Here is a 14,920-nt window from a genome sequence, read left to right as displayed (position 1 = left end):
GATTTCAAGTACATCGGTACTGTATACATTATCTGGTCGGTGCGGTGTGTTGTCAGCCTCTACATCCTGAGTAAGGGATCAGGTCCTCCCACTCACCCCAAGCTGCGCTGCCGCCTGACAGAAGATGATCGTGTTGGGAACTATGATATCCCAAGCAGTCAACAGCCGAGGTGCAAACATCGGCTCTTCCGCCCAGTGCCTTTTGACGGGAAAGAACAGAAGGCCTATTGCCAAGGATAGAATCGGGAGACTGTAGACGAGTGGGTGGGTGGCTCCGCGGAATAATATTGCCAGCTAGCTCTAATGGCAGTAAGACAGCTGGGTGGAATTCCTTGCCATCTTCCTTTTCAACCACGTTGGCGTCCGTGTTGGACTTGGATGTGCGAAGAGGCGCCGTCATGATCTGAGCAGGGGTGAGGACTCAGGGAGGCTCAAGACGTCCCAGATTCTTGGGGGCACAGGGGCCAGTATTTATTGAGACTACCTCGTGGGAAACAAGGCCTGCCCTGCAGCCGAGCATCATTTGGAGAAAGGATGGCGTGCGTTGACCGTCCCAAGTCTGGAACGCTCCACGGTTGAGAGTGTTCTGAGTTGGGCTCCCAAGTCGATGGACGGCGCCCTAATATTGTGTTCGTCTTGACGGGTGACCAAGATGTCCACCTGAATTCGCTAGGGTATATGCCGCTGCTTAAGAAACATCCTCTGGACCAAGGCAATTACTTCAACAAACACTACTGCACCACAGTAGCCTGTTGTCCAGCAAGGGTGACTCTCTGGACCGACAAGGCGGCTCACAGTACGAACATCACCGACGTCAATCCTCCTTATGGTAGAAGAATTGTGATCTATATCTTAGCAGAAGAAATGCACTGACCTAAGTAGGTGGATATCCAAATTCGTCAGCCAGGGCTTCAATGAGAATTACTACCCTGCAAGATGCTGGGTACAACAACATATTATACGGGCAAGCTGTTCAAAGTGCACACGGTGGACAACTACAACTCTCCTTATGCCGCCGGCTTTACCAGTTCTGACTTTCTCCTGGACCCCTTTACTACAATTACCTCAACAGCACCTTCCAGCGCACGGGCGAAACTCCCCGAAGCTATGAAGGCGAGTATGTGACTGACGTGCTGGCACAGAAGGCATATCGGCTTCTCGACGAAGCAGTGGAGGCAGAGAACCCTTTCTTCCTGACAATAGCGCCAAGTGACCCTCATACAAATATCCAAATGAGTGGGAGCATCCTCGACCCCGACCCGGTATCTATCTTCGACGCACCCGTCTCCGCGAAAAGACACGAGAATCTATTCAAAGACGTCGTCCCCCGAACCAAGAGCTTCAACCCAGACCACCCCTCAGGAGCCAACTGGCTGCTCCAGCTAGAGCAACAAAATACCACGAATGTGGACTGGAACGGCCACTTCTACCGCCAGAGGTTCCGCGCTCTCCAGGCCGTGGATGAGTTAGTGGACGGCCTCTTCGCGCGCCTGCAGGAGCACAACATCCTCGATAACACATACGTCCTTTACAGCAGCGACAATGGCTTCCATATCGGCCAGCACCGCCTTCAACCTGGGAAATCCTGCGGGTACTGATCGTCCGTGGGCTTGGTGTTGCTGCAAACCACACAACAGACATCGTGACAACCAACACGGACCTTGCACCGGCATTCTTCGACCTTCTGGAGATCCCCCAGCGCGATGAATTTGACGGGACTGCATTTCCAGTGACGGAGGTGGGTCTTGAAGCCGCTCATCACGCAAAGGGCGAACATGTCAATGTCGAGTACTGGGGCTTCGCTGGCGGCGAGGGCATATACCATCGTACGATAATTTTCTGAGTCTATTTCCTATATATCTGGTGACTAGCACTAACGTTAATTCCAGGCGAAGTCCACGAAAATAACACCTACAAAGCCATCCGCATCGCTGGGTCAGGCTACAACCTCTATTACTCCATCTGATGCAACAACGAACATGAGCTCTGCGACATGGGCGTATGTCTTCTTCTCAAGTTTAATGCACTTTATCCCCAGAAGAAAGAAACTAATCATCATGATCCAGATCGATCCTGACCAACTCCACAACCCCCTCTCTCCAACACCACCCGACCTTACAGGTATAGATACAACAAATACCTCCAAATCCAAATCCCAATCCGGCCTCGCCGGCCTCCCCATCGCCACCCCAAAGGTCGTCGCCCGCCCCGACACGCTCCTCTTCGTCCTCAAATCCTGCAAAGGTCGGACGTGCCGAAAGCCCTGGCGTATTCTCCATCCCGACGGCGATGTGGAAACGCCCGCGGACGCACTGGATCCGAATTTGACCACTTCTATGAGGTCGAGCAGCGCCAGGCTGAGTATAACCTTTGCTCGAATGGCTATCTTGTTGAGGCTGAGGGGCCGATGTTCGAGACGGATGGGTTAGTATATAGGGGTGGGTTGTCGTAGGATCGGTGGGTATAGATAGGGCGTGACTGGTCACGGTGTGGATATGCATTTGCTCGATGAGGTGGTAAGTACCATCTGCCCGCCTTGGTATTGGATAGAAAACTCTGTCATTACCCGCTTAATATGTATATATCAGTACTGGCAATGTGCCTTGATCGCTGTTGCCCGGCTCACTGGCACCTAAGGCTGACCTGGGTTTCATTTGGATGGTAGCTCAGAATTGGGAAGAATGTATGAAGGGACAGGTACAAAAACGGTCAGTCGATAGGGAAGGAACCGGAAGAGTCAATGGAATGAAGCCTTCCACTTGTTAGTGCATATCTTGTAAACACCCACTATTAGTACTACGTTGATTTAATAAAGGCCGTTCCGAAAGCTGGCGAAGACAGGTCATGATCATTCGTCTTAAATACTCTCGGCCAGCTGCCGACTTGTTCGCCGTGCTTCTCCAGCCGTCCCATCATTGCTTCTTTTGTTTCCCGGCTAGTTTTTCTTTGTATCGATATACATGATAAAGCTTGCCACGCGAAGCGACAATTAGGGGAAATGGGGAATGACAAGCTGGCACAGACTTCGTAAGATTGCTGGCCGTCACAACGGTTTCAAGGTAGCTGTGCCACATAGAGAAAATCTCAAGTAGACGGAATAAAGATATTTCAGTCAAAGTCGTCAATCTTGGAATCATAATTGGTTTCAGGATATGGGAGACAGTGGGTGGGAAAGGACATGAGGTGAAGGTGGCAGTTGGCGGTAGAGAGAGTAGGGCGATGAAAGGAGGACTCGGTCAGAGGCAAGGAAGCGCACTCGCGCTTCGGGGTAGGAGGGAGTGGCCAAGAAGTTGACTTTGAGAAAGGCACGTCATACAGGTAATTCACTGGTCCGATCAGTTGGGATCAGGAATCGTTGAGGTCGGACAGTAATACCTAGCACGACGCGGCGCTCGACAAATTCTTGCTTCTGGTAGACCAGGAAGGATGCACCATAGAGAAAATACTAAGAAGAAGCACAGGGGAACAGACAGAGCGATTATGAAAGGAGACGACGCAAGCGATTCTGGTATTTGGGAGAAGTAAGGAAGCCTTGAGGAAATGGTGAATCGGTTGGTCGGAGTGAGTCGTTCAATTATTCCTGCAGCTGGCTGCGGCGGGTTTTTTCGGCCTCGAGGTTCTCATACAAAAGGTATAGAGCCTTCTCGTTAGCCTGAGCGCTTCCCATGATCGTGAACATGCGTTCTCCGGTCTCGTCATGGGGAGCCTTGGCAATCGAAATGCGGGCTCCAGAACTACGACGGATCTCAGTAATCTTGGTTCCACCCCTGCCTATGATGCATCCAACCATATCAGCTGGAATACTGATGTTCTGCGTCTGAATCTCCTCGCCATCTTCGGTGGTAAGAGGGTAGCCACGGTTGCTGGTGTCAGGGTTGGATCGTCTGCCATAGCCACTAGATTGGTCGCTAAAGTCAGCACCGTTACCGGTGCGATTATAGGGCCGGCTATTGTAGCTCTCGCCATTTCCTCCGTTATGATGCGCCTGACCACTGCCAACCGATGAACGGACAGCGGGGTTATACAAAATGGTACCAGTTCCGCGTTGCCAATCGTCGATCAGGCACTTCCCGATTTCCCAGATGGCTTTTTCAATCCCTTCAGGCGTTCCTTGTACTTCAACAATACGCTCAGTTGATTGAGGGAGCATCTCCTTCTGGGCGACCATTCGCACGCCTGAAGCATCCTGGATGTGCTTGATTTTCAATCCTTGGCGGCCGATAATGGTGCCCATCTGGTTATGGGAGATAAGGAGCCGGATAGCTGGAGAAAGTCAGCGCACATTCGAAATTTATGGTGGACACTACAGGCATTTTTGGGGGTGGGGCTTACGGTGAGTGCCATTATTGGAGACGATTCCACCCATTCCCATTTGCGGGGCGCCCTCTAGCAAACCCTTCGCTACTAGAGCATAGGCTCTGGCAGTGCCATTCAAGGGGCCGGTTACGGTCAAAACACGATCATGAACACCAGGGACGACCTTGCTCACACCGGCCTTGACACCAGTCTCGTCGCGTAGATCGGCAACGTTCTTGCCCGCCTTGCCGATGATGACGCCGGCTTCCTTAGACGAAACGATAGCGCGAAGAGTCAGCATGGACTGCGCATACTCCTCTTCGGTCTTAGGTATGATTTCCATATCGCCCTCATCGCCCACATTGATGGCATCAGCCATCGTCTCGTCGGCGATGGGAGTTTCGTGAATATCGGTAGAGTCCATGGCTTTGAGTTTCGAGAAGGTTGTAGATGGGAAGATAAATAGAGGAACAAAGTAGCAGGCTGTATTCCCGGCAAGTCAGTTAATAGGCCAGATTAATAGAGCAGGAACCAATCCGTTTTCTCGCGTTGCGTCGGACGGGAATGGCGTCTGAAGAGCCAATTCTCGAGCCACGCACGTACAAGCGAATTCGGCTGCCAGGGCCGCCAAGCATAGGAAACACTTACGAAATGAGTCGTGAAAGAGTAGAGAAAGGAAAGGTAGGAGGGATGGAGGATGGGTTCGCGGTCGAGAGCTCAGTCAGGATGGGGGGCGCGAATCCAGAGGGGTTTCGGCGGGCGGGGAAAGTTGAGGTTGAGAGGGATGATAGTGGCCAAAGAGACCAAGTATTTTCGCGGAAGAGGGAGTGGAAGAGAAGGGGGGAGAGGAGGAGAGGGAAGGAAGAGGGGGAGAAGCAGGGGAGAAGAGACGAAGCAGATGTGGAGGTGATTTGGTATTGAATGATGAGCGGCAGCGAAGATGGTGGAGGAAGAGAAGAGGGAGAAAGAGGAAAGGCTCACTTTCGCTTGGCTTTTGTTTGGCGCGGGAGGAACGACAAAGGCGGAGGAGCACAGCTATGGGTTGATTGGGACGACTGTTTGGGGACTCCACGGTTTTTCTATCAAGAATTGTATCTTATTCTGATTCCTCTTTACTGATTATTTAACTTCTCCGAGTCTAATCATGTGGACTGAGGTGTAAATTTATCCTGTTGTATTCTTATCCTACCTGGAGCTTGGGTGCCCATACAAAGTTCATGAATGTCTCGCCACTGCTACTTTGGGTTCAATCATAGTGACCTCCCTTTAAATAACAGTACTCTATCTACCCGTCCATACAGCCGCAATGCCAATTTACGAAGAGGAAAACGTCATCTTTTAGATTCGGGAGAAGGGTAAACCCAGGCAGGCCCAGAGAGCTGGAGCGAGAGGATGTGCCGCGAGTTTGCAGTGTTTGTCTGCTCAGCCACATGAGTAGAGTTGTGGCTTGACACCCACAGACGCGGAAGGCCACCTGGAGATTGCTTGATGGGAACTTGGACAGTGGAGGTATCAACTGAAGCTGTTGTCTGTCTGGGCCGGATATCCTCACGGCAATCCATCGTCTCCCTTCCTCGCCACCTCCTGCCAGGCTATGAGGGTGTTTTAACCTTCGACCTACTCCCTCCATACAAAGCAATCAATTACTCGAACTCCTGAGCCCGCATTGATTGCGGTCCCCCTCTGTTGACCCTGACGCCTCTCGGCAAGCACATTATTTCGAACAGGGAGCAAGACAGAGAGCACCCTCTCTACTACAATTATTGCGGCTCGACACCATGAGTTACATGAAGAAGGATGAGGATGCCGACCAGACGATGATCAAGCTGGATCGGACCTCTGTTTTCCAAGATGGTGAGACACTGCTTGACAGTTGGAATTGTATCCAGACCCAGAGGAAGCCTCTCTGACAAAGTATTTTCTTCTCGTTGTAGCACGGTTGTTCAATACTTCGCCGATATCCCCTCGACAATGCCGCACACTCCTGACCAAGATATCTGTCCTCGTCTTCACTGGCGAACAATTTCCGACGAATGAAGCAACTACTCTGTTCTTCGGTATCTCGAAACTCTTCCAGAACAAGGATCCGTCACTTCGGCAGATGGTATACCTCATTCTCAAGGAGCTAGCAAGTACAGCTGAGGATGTCATTATGTCTACGAGCATTATCATGAAAGATACCGCCGTCGGCAGCGACGTCCTTTACCGCGCCAATGCTATCCGGGCCCTGTGCCGCATCATTGATGTGAGTCCCTGAAAGCTGTGTCTTGCTAAACCGGCTTTTAACATTCCAATAGGCAACTACTGTCCAGGGTATTGAGCGATTGATTAAAACGGCCATTGTCGACAAGACCCCCTCCGTATCATCTGCCGCACTCGTCTCCTCATATCATCTCATTCCAATTGCCCGTGACGTGGTGCGAAGATGGCAGAGTGAGACACAGGAAGCAGCTTCGTCCGCAAAGCAGTCGACCGGTTTCCTTGGATTCGGTGGCAGTTCCCAGACGCATGCGATCTCACAGTCGAATTTCATGACCCAATATCATGCAATTGGGCTTTTGTACCAGATGCGCTCCCATGATCGCATGGCACTGGTCAAAATGGTGCAGCAGTACGGCGCCGCAGGTGTGGTAAAAAGTCCTGCCGCTCTGGTTCTTCTCGTGCGACTGGCCGCGAAACTGGCCGCGGAGGACCCAGGGCTGAGGAAGCCTATGATGCAGATGCTGGATGGCTGGCTGCGGCACAAGCACGAGATGGTGAACTTCGAAGCCGCGAAGGCGATCTGCGACATAAGAGATGTCACAGATGCGGAGGCTTCACAGGCTGTCCATGTTCTGCAATTGTTCCTCTCGTCGCCCCGAGCTATTACCAAGTTTGCAGCCATCCGCATCCTCCACCGATTCGCGTCCTTCAAGCCCCACGTTGTTAATGTGTGCAATCCTGACATCGAGTCCTTGATCTCAAACTCCAACCGCTCCATTGCCACCTTCGCTATCACCACGCTTTTGAAGACGGGAAATGAGGCCAGCGTTGACCGCCTGATGAAGCAGATCTCGGGTTTCATGGCTGATATCACGGATGAGTTCAAGATTACCATTGTTGAAGCAATTCGAACCCTGTGCTTGAAGTTCCCGAGCAAGCAGGCGGGTATGCTTTCATTCCTCAGTGGTATCCTGCGGGACGAGGGTGGCTATGAATTTAAGCGGAGTGTTGTTGAGAGCATGTTCGATCTCATCAAATTTGTGCCGGAGAGCAAGGAGGATGGTATGGACATTCCCGCCCCATGGCCTATGGCCTGTTTAGCCCTTACACTAACATGTCACAGCGCTCGCCCACCTCTGTGAGTTCATCGAAGACTGCGAATTCACCAAACTTTCTGTCCGAGTTTTGCACCTCCTCGGCGTTGAGGGGCCCAAAACGTCACAGCCCACCAAGTATATTCGTTACATTTATAATCGAGTAGTACTCGAAAATTCCATTGTTCGCGCTGCTGCTGTGACGGCTTTGGCCAAGTTCGGCGTGGGCCAGAAGGATCCTGAAGTGAAGTCCAGTGTTTCCGTACTCCTGACCCGGTGTCTGGATGATACCGATGACGAAGTACGTGACCGTGCTGCTCTAAATCTTCGGTTGATGGCCGAAGAGGATGAAGTAGCCGATCGGTTCATCAAAAATGGTATTCCCAACCCGCGCTGTTTCTCGCGCGTATCCGTTTGCTGACCTCCTTAGAATCGATGTATTCCCTCTCAACCTTCGAACACCAGCTTGTCATGTATGTGACATCAAACGCTAAGGAAACATTTGCCGCCGCATTCGATGTGTCCACCATCCCCATTGTCTCACAGGAACAAGCCTTAGCGGAAGAGCGGACGAAGAAGCTGACGAGTGCTACACCAACGCTCAAGGCCCCATCCACCGGGCCCCCCAAAGGTGCCAAGGCCAATGGCGTGGCTGAGGCTGCGACAGCAGCGGCCACCCAGAAGTATGCCGAGCAGCTCATGCAGATTCCCGAGCTCAAGGCTTATGGGACTTTGCTCAAATCTTCTGTACCCGTGGAACTCAGCGAGAGCGAAACGGAGTACGTTGTTACCGCTGTCAAGCACATCTTCAAGGAGCATATCGTTTTACAGTACGATATCAAAAACACTCTTCCGGATACTGTCTTGGAAGACGTTACCGTCGTCGCGACGCCATCTGAAGAAGACGCTCTGGAGGAGGAATTCATTGTTCCCGCGCCTAAGCTGAGCACCAATGAACCTGGCGTCGTATATGTCACGTTTAAGAAACGGGAGGGCGAACAGAGTGTTCCCGTGGTCTCCTTTACGAACAATCTTAAATTCACCAGCAAGGAAATCGACCCCACGACAGGAGAGCCGGAGGATAGCGGATATGAGGATGAATATCAGGTTAACGACCTGGAACTGACAGGCAGCGACTATGTCATACCCACGTTCGCTGGCAGCTTCGACCACGTTTGGGAGCAAACAGGTGCGAATGGTGAGGAAGTCAGCGAAACTCTCCAACTTAGCAACCTCAAAGGTATCGCAGGTATGTAGTTTACCTGGATACACGCTTTATAGCTCGCTCTTTTCTAGCCGTACTAACCAAGCCACAGATGCTACCGAACAATTAATCTCTGCACTCTCTTTACAGCCCCTTGAAGGTACCGACGTGGCTCTCAGCAACAGCACACATACCCTCAAACTCTTCGGAAAGACCGTACTAGGAGGGCGAGTCACAGCCCTGATCAAGATGGCATACTCCAGCAAGACAGGAGTCACAACAAAAATCACCGTGCGGGCTGAAGAGGAAGGTGTTGCCTCTGCTGTGATTGCTGCTTTGGCCTAAGTTGTGGTACATTCTGGCGACGACGAGCCTTGCATCAGGACATCAGGCCGTTCTTCTGTCTTCTTTATTTTCTCCCCACATTTACCTTCCTCTATAATCCAGGTGTCGAGTTAGATGCGACGAATGTTTTGTGTAGGCGTCCAACCCCCAATGATTGCAATGTTTCTTACCATGCCTCTTCTCTTCTTTCCCAAGCTTTGTGTCTTAAACCTCATGATTGCATCTTGGCAAATAAAAGAGTATTTCTATTTATATTTCCAATGCTATTATAGATAGTGTTATGATATTAAGGTATTTTCATGATTTGAGCATAATATTTAGTCTAATGCTGCTTTCTATTGTATTTGTACCGAGTAGGAGGCATGCATCCATCCTGATGATGTAAGTCGTTGGTGGCACGGCACTTTGCTAATGTATTCAGTCAAGGTAAGGAAAAGGCTAGGCTGAACTAATCAGTTGTCTCCAGCAGGAGGCCATTGGTCCTATTTGATCTCCCATTTCGAATGCTGCAGACCCCATTCAACAGCCTTCCGGACGTCACTGGCAATAGTCTTCGGAGTCCACGCTGGCTCGCCACCAAGGTAGACTCCAGTTCGCACAAGGATAGAATGCCATTTGCTATCGTGTGCACTGCGATAGGAGTTGGCTCCCCGGATATCCGACTCAGGATTATCACCAACCATGTAGACGTTTCGCAAAGGTTGCGGTGAGTCTAATCCAAACGCCCTGGTACGGTTTCGTAGGAGCTGGTTCTCCGCAAACTCGTAGGTGCCCTGCGAAGGTTTACCGATGACCGTCTTCTGTAGTTCGACACCTTTGCTGGACCCGCCAGTGACTGCGGCCCATGTGCCTTCCAACGCCTCACGGAAACCGCCCTGGCCTAGACGGGGGAGGCTGTAAGCTGCGGCCCACCAGAGATCTGGGTTTGAGAAATAGAGCGGTGGCTGGCCATCCTGCTGATAGCCTCGGTTTGGGAGGTCGACTTGGCCGTTTTTCTCTGATAAAGTCCCTAGGACTCCCTGCGACGATAGGAGGAGGTCAATAATGATATGGGCGTCCAGGCCCCAGTCTCTGGGGTCGTTAAACACCAGAATTGCATCAATCTTCAGGCCCTTGGTCGGATCGCTGGAGTCCCCCGCGTGAGATATGGGTCTCGTAAAGGTCTTGTAATATTCCTTGAAAACTTTGGAGAACGGCCAAATGGACGGGTTGGCCATAAAGATATCGCCTGGCGTTATGACGTGCCGGAACCCATATCTTTCCGCTACCTCGCGACAGCTATTTCCATCTCCGCCAACTACCAACACACGTTTGTTCTCCAGGGGACTTTGTGTTTCTGTTCCCCGTACCAGCTCAGCGAAGGGCGAGTGGCTCTGGATGATCACATCTTCATTCAGTGGGACTCCAAGTTTCTCGCTAATCTCTGCAACCCGTTCCGTTTCGTGTTTCCCGCCGCCATTCGTTAAGAGAATGAATGGGATTCCTTCTTCCTTGAGGAGGGATAGTGATTCTGCTGCCCCGGGAATGGGCTTCGAAGATCGGAGGAGAACACCGTCAATGCTACAGGACGTGTTAAGGAGGTAAACACATAGAGTATAAACACAGCTAATCATTGCGTGACTTACTCAAATGCAAATGCGAAATCTGGGACTCGGGCAGCAGAGTTAAGCCGCCGGACGCTGCAGCGGCTGATGGTGAGAAAGGAGCGTGTATATGAACGCTGTACCAGTCCCAGGGACCGCCAGAGGCCCTGGGGAAGCATCTCCGGTCGGATAATTGCGACCAGAGATCTTTTCGACGTTGTACGGAGGGAATGAAAAGAAAGGGTTGAAAGAAGTCGGGATATGAAAGTGTGGTCCTTAGGAGGAAGCGGAGGGTCATCGGAGCTTCACCGGCGGCAGATCTTCCCCAAATGATATCATTTCGTTTTGCTCAACTTCCTCAATCTTCAGCAATTCGAAGCCTTAACCCAATGCTTTATCATGGAAACCCGTTCTTTGCCGCCTTATAATGACCTCCGCACCGCCCATCCATCTCCCGACGGAAATCGTCGTTCAGATTGTGGCCTACGTCGCCGCCAATGAGTCCGCCCAAGCGTCACTCTTCACGTGTTGCTTAGTATCGCGGCAGTGGTATTCGTGTGCAATCACATCGCTCTACGAGAATCCCCGGATAGACACCGGTGCTAGTTTCAAGGGATTTACAAATACAATTTGCCCACCAATTGGTGCCCGCAAGAGCAAGTGGAATCTTGGAGCTCTCGTTCGGCGGCTTGATCTGAGCACGCTTGTTCATCACAGCTCTCCTAGCTTAACTGCAAGGTTGATGGGCCGAGTAAAGGATAATCTGGAGGTCTTGATTGCGCCCAGGGCCTCATTCGCATCAAACAGTCTGCCCGCGCTTTCCAAATGCTCCAAACTCCAGCTCCTTGATCTCTCTCTCGTGGCGACCCCGGTGCCCTTTGAGGACCTCAAGAAGAGCCTAAGCAACCTCCAGGGTCTACACACCCTCCGCCTCCCTCAATCAACCTCCATTACAGGCTCTGACTCATTCAGCATACCGTGGTCCCCGAAAATTCGTCGGCTACAATTCAGCGGCCACTTTTCCGCTGCTCCCATGCGATCCTTCCCATGGCCACCTTCTCTAACCAATCTCACCCTTAAGAACTGCGACGACCTCTCCCTCGCAAATCTCAGCAGCCTCATGTGCAGCCCCAGCCTAAGTCGCACGCTGAAACGCCTAACTATCTCTGGACAGAACCGTCGCCTAAGTTCTGAGTCTATCAGTTCAATCCTCGCCTTGATTCCTGAACTATCTTTCCTTAGTATTCCCGGCGATATGGTCGACGGTACGTTCTTCGAGTTACTCTGCCATATTGGAATTCCTACACTCAAAGTGCTTGAATTCGGGTATCCGGCTGTGGATCCTGCGGTTTATTTCACAACTGAAGGTTTGCTTAAAGCCCTTGAGTATGGGCTTCCGAACCTGAGCGCCGTTGGCTTTGCGGAAGTATTTTGTTCAGATGACGAGACATTAGATGATGACGCGGTTGATAATTTTCTTCTTGATCGCATGGAGAAGAGTAATTCGCTGCAACCTAGCATTGGCAACGTTCAATCTGGCGTCTATTATGTCTAAGCGCGTCGCGGTTGTTCTTCCAGTGCCACGCCAGGCGATGATATGGTCCCTAAGTTCCCCATCAGCCGTATGGAAGAACAGAAGCCACCTCAGTTTGGCTCTGTGCGTTTTACAGCATCCACGTTATTTGAAGTCCTGTTTCCAGCGTATTTCTATTTGTATTATATCATGACTGACGAGAGATGTTGGCGAACCGCTAGATACGACGGGGGATATAGGGCGTTACGACGAAACGGCGCAAATCCGGATACCTAGAGAAACCAGATAGCTGTAGCTCATCAAGACCATGTACCAAGCCTCGGTATGTGTAATTGAACGGACATCGTCAACGGAGACAACCGCAGCGCGACTGCTTGCCATCTATACTGATTCGCTGCCCCAGGCATATATATATATATATATATATATATCACGTGATTACCCCTCATAGGGCTTAGGGCATGATCTGTCTGCGGGGTTGATTCGACAAGGCCGCCGAAAGGCTGTTGAGTCAATTCAGGTTGGGACGAGAAGCTCAGGCGTTTGAGGTCGTGACTCAATTTGTCTCCACGCTTTATATTTGATAATTCTCCACCGGGCAGCGTTACCTCACATAATTTCCCAAGAAATCATGGCAGACTCCGAATTGCCCTCTCGCCCCAAGCCCGAAGAAACACCCGCGGCCCAGCCCGCGGAGGGTGAGGAACCCGGCAAGCTGAGCAAGAGCGCGTTAAAGAAACTTGCGAAGGAGAAGGCTAAGGCAGAGAAGGCGGCGCAACGTGCGGCTCAAGAGCAGGCCCAGGCGGCTGCTGCAGAAGCCAACGACACCGCGAAGCATCTATATGGCCCGATCCCCGAAAATGAAGATGTCCTTCCCAGCACACGACTCACCGAGATTTCTGACGAGCATTACGAAAAGGAAATTACGGTCGTCGGTCGTGTGGACAATGCCCGTGTTCAGAGTGCCAAACTGGCCTTCCTGATGCTCCGACAGCAGGGCTTGAAGGTGCAAGCTGTCATTGCTGCAGCGGAACCCATCTCACGACAGATGGTTAAGTACACTGGTGGTCTCAATGTCAACTCTATCGTCCAGGTCACCGGTATAGTGAAGAAGCCTGGTGTCCCCATTGCCTCCGCAACTCTGAGCAATCACGAAATCCATATCCGCAAAGTTTACATGATCACTGAGGCGGCGCAACAGCTTCCAATGCAGGTTAAGGATGCGGAGAGGCCGCCCCCAGAGACCACCGAGGAGGGTTTTCAGGTTGACGCTGATGGGGCACCCATCGTCACTCTCAAGACCCGTCTTGACAACCGTGTCTTGGATCTTCAGACAGCGACCAGCCAGGCTATTACATGGATATCTAGCGGCGTCGCAGAACTTTTCGCAGAGTACATGATCAAGAGTGGCTCTCGATGGATCTCGACACCGAAGTTGGTCGGTGCTGCCACAGAGGGTGGTAGTGGTGTCTTTGAGGTCAAGTATTTCAAGCGAAACGCTTATCTGGCACAAAGCCCACAGCTCTATAAGCAGATGTGTATTGCTGGAGATATGGAGAATGTTTTCGAGATTGCTCCTGTCTTCCGTGCCGAAGACAGCAATACTCACCGTCACTTGACCGAGGTATGCCCAATTTAGACTTCCTCTTGATTCATCCCGCAAGCTAACCTTAGTTTCCATTCAGTTCACTGGGCTCGATTTCGAAAAGACCTTCCGTTCTCATTACCATGAGGTTCTAGAATTCGCCGAGAACCTGCTCGTTTTCATCCTCACGCAGCTCAAGGAGCGATACAAGGACCAGATCGCTATCATCCAAAAATCCTATCCCAAAGCAGGCGACTTCAAACTCCCCAAGGACGGCAAAGCTCTGCGACTAAACTACATGGACGGCGTAGCACTTCTCAAGGAGGCAGGCGTGGACGTTTCGGAGCAAGAGCGCTTCGAGAACGATTTCAGCACTGCCATGGAGAAGCAGCTGGGCCAAATCATCCGTGACAAGTACGACACCGATTTCTACGTGCTGGATAAGTTCCCGATGTCTGTCCGCCCGTTCTACACCAAGGCTTGCCCACAGGACCCTCGGTTCTCCAACTCCTACGACTTCTTCATGCGTGGAGAGGAGATCATGTCCGGAGCTCAGCGTATCCACGACGTGAAGGAGCTGGAGGCGTCCATGGTCGCCAAGGGTGTCGACCCTAACCAGGAGGGCTTTGAGGACTATCTGACTGCTTTCCGTCAGGGTTGTCCTCCTCACGCTGGCGGTGGGTTGGGTCTGAACCGCATTGTCATGTTCTTCCTGGGCTTGCCTAATGTCCGGTTGGCGACCCTGTTCCCCCGTGACCCTCAGCGTCTGCGTCCTTAGATGTGGATAAAATCTAGAGAATTATGAAAGAGGAATGAAAATAATGATTCACAGTATATTTGTTAGCATTGAAAGTTAAAAAGGTTTCGAGATAGATAAAACTAATAAAATCACCAGCTCCAGCAATCAAGCCAGAGTAGGCAAAGATTGATATATAATATCGATTCCTTCCTGTCCTTCGTGTGCTTTGAGTCGTCGTCCAACAGAAGAACCGAAGGAGCCAAGCCGAAGCTACAAAACCACTCCGCGGAAAGCTTCTTCTCCAACCACCCCAACAGCTCATCTCATCCCCATCCAGC

The 14,920-nt window shown here is 51.4% G+C and overlaps 8 protein-coding genes across 8 annotated transcripts; 5 read left to right on the top strand and 3 right to left on the bottom strand.

Moving 5' to 3' along the window:
* Positions 1-936: 936 nt before the first annotated feature.
* Positions 937-1,966, top strand: BJX67DRAFT_380034 (uncharacterized protein; the record flags this gene model as incomplete). Its single annotated transcript, XM_071032706.1, has 4 exons — positions 937-1,117; positions 1,171-1,469; positions 1,535-1,826; positions 1,890-1,966. The coding sequence occupies 4 exons, from the start codon at positions 937-939 to the stop codon at positions 1,964-1,966; spliced, it is 849 nt and encodes a 282-aa protein (XP_070887647.1).
* On the bottom strand, positions 1,890-2,759 carry BJX67DRAFT_48371 (uncharacterized protein). The gene has a single exon (XM_071035076.1). The coding sequence runs from the start codon at positions 2,499-2,501 to the stop codon at positions 2,049-2,051; it is 453 nt and encodes a 150-aa protein (XP_070887646.1). The 5' UTR covers positions 2,502-2,759; the 3' UTR covers positions 1,890-2,048.
* Positions 2,760-3,574: 815 nt separating this feature from the next.
* On the bottom strand, positions 3,575-4,720 carry BJX67DRAFT_371342 (KH domain-containing protein; the record flags this gene model as incomplete). Its single annotated transcript, XM_071031069.1, has 2 exons — positions 3,575-4,263; positions 4,333-4,720. The coding sequence occupies 2 exons, from the start codon at positions 4,718-4,720 to the stop codon at positions 3,575-3,577; spliced, it is 1,077 nt and encodes a 358-aa protein (XP_070887645.1).
* A 1,016-nt stretch (positions 4,721-5,736) lies between these two features.
* Positions 5,737-9,451, top strand: BJX67DRAFT_350064 (coatomer subunit gamma). Its single transcript, XM_071028799.1, has 6 exons — positions 5,737-6,150; positions 6,231-6,541; positions 6,594-7,560; positions 7,622-7,969; positions 8,023-8,841; positions 8,909-9,451. Exons 1-6 carry the CDS (start codon positions 6,075-6,077, stop codon positions 9,139-9,141), a joined length of 2,754 nt encoding a protein of 917 aa, XP_070887643.1. The 5' UTR covers positions 5,737-6,074; the 3' UTR covers positions 9,142-9,451.
* On the top strand, positions 8,819-9,451 carry BJX67DRAFT_350063 (uncharacterized protein; the record flags this gene model as incomplete). Its single annotated transcript, XM_071028798.1, has 1 exon — positions 8,819-9,451. A coding segment is annotated over exon 1 (158 nt), but the record flags the coding sequence as incomplete, so codon positions are not given.
* A 172-nt stretch (positions 9,452-9,623) lies between these two features.
* On the bottom strand, positions 9,624-10,903 carry BJX67DRAFT_380031 (putative HAD superfamily hydrolase; the record flags this gene model as incomplete). The annotated part of the gene is made up of 2 exons (XM_071032705.1): positions 9,624-10,701; positions 10,767-10,903. The coding sequence occupies 2 exons, from the start codon at positions 10,901-10,903 to the stop codon at positions 9,624-9,626; spliced, it is 1,215 nt and encodes a 404-aa protein (XP_070887642.1).
* A 124-nt stretch (positions 10,904-11,027) lies between these two features.
* BJX67DRAFT_48361 (F-box domain protein) lies at positions 11,028-12,418 on the top strand. Its single transcript, XM_071035075.1, has one exon. It carries the CDS (start codon positions 11,152-11,154, stop codon positions 12,277-12,279), a length of 1,128 nt encoding a protein of 375 aa, XP_070887641.1. The 5' UTR covers positions 11,028-11,151; the 3' UTR covers positions 12,280-12,418.
* Positions 12,419-12,782: 364 nt separating this feature from the next.
* On the top strand, positions 12,783-14,745 carry dps1 (putative aspartyl-tRNA synthetase Dps1). The gene is made up of 2 exons (XM_071028797.1): positions 12,783-13,882; positions 13,944-14,745. Exons 1-2 carry the CDS (start codon positions 12,890-12,892, stop codon positions 14,619-14,621), a joined length of 1,671 nt encoding a protein of 556 aa, XP_070887640.1. The 5' UTR covers positions 12,783-12,889; the 3' UTR covers positions 14,622-14,745.
* Positions 14,746-14,920: the final 175 nt, after the last annotated feature.

The sequence above is a fragment of the Aspergillus lucknowensis genome, assembly GCF_044049455.1.
Source record: "Aspergillus lucknowensis strain CBS 449.75 chromosome Unknown BJX67scaffold_13, whole genome shotgun sequence".
NCBI lineage: Eukaryota > Fungi > Ascomycota > Eurotiomycetes > Eurotiales > Aspergillaceae > Aspergillus > Aspergillus lucknowensis.
Note: the sequence above shows the minus strand (reverse complement) of the source record. Positions and strands in the feature narration are given on the sequence as shown.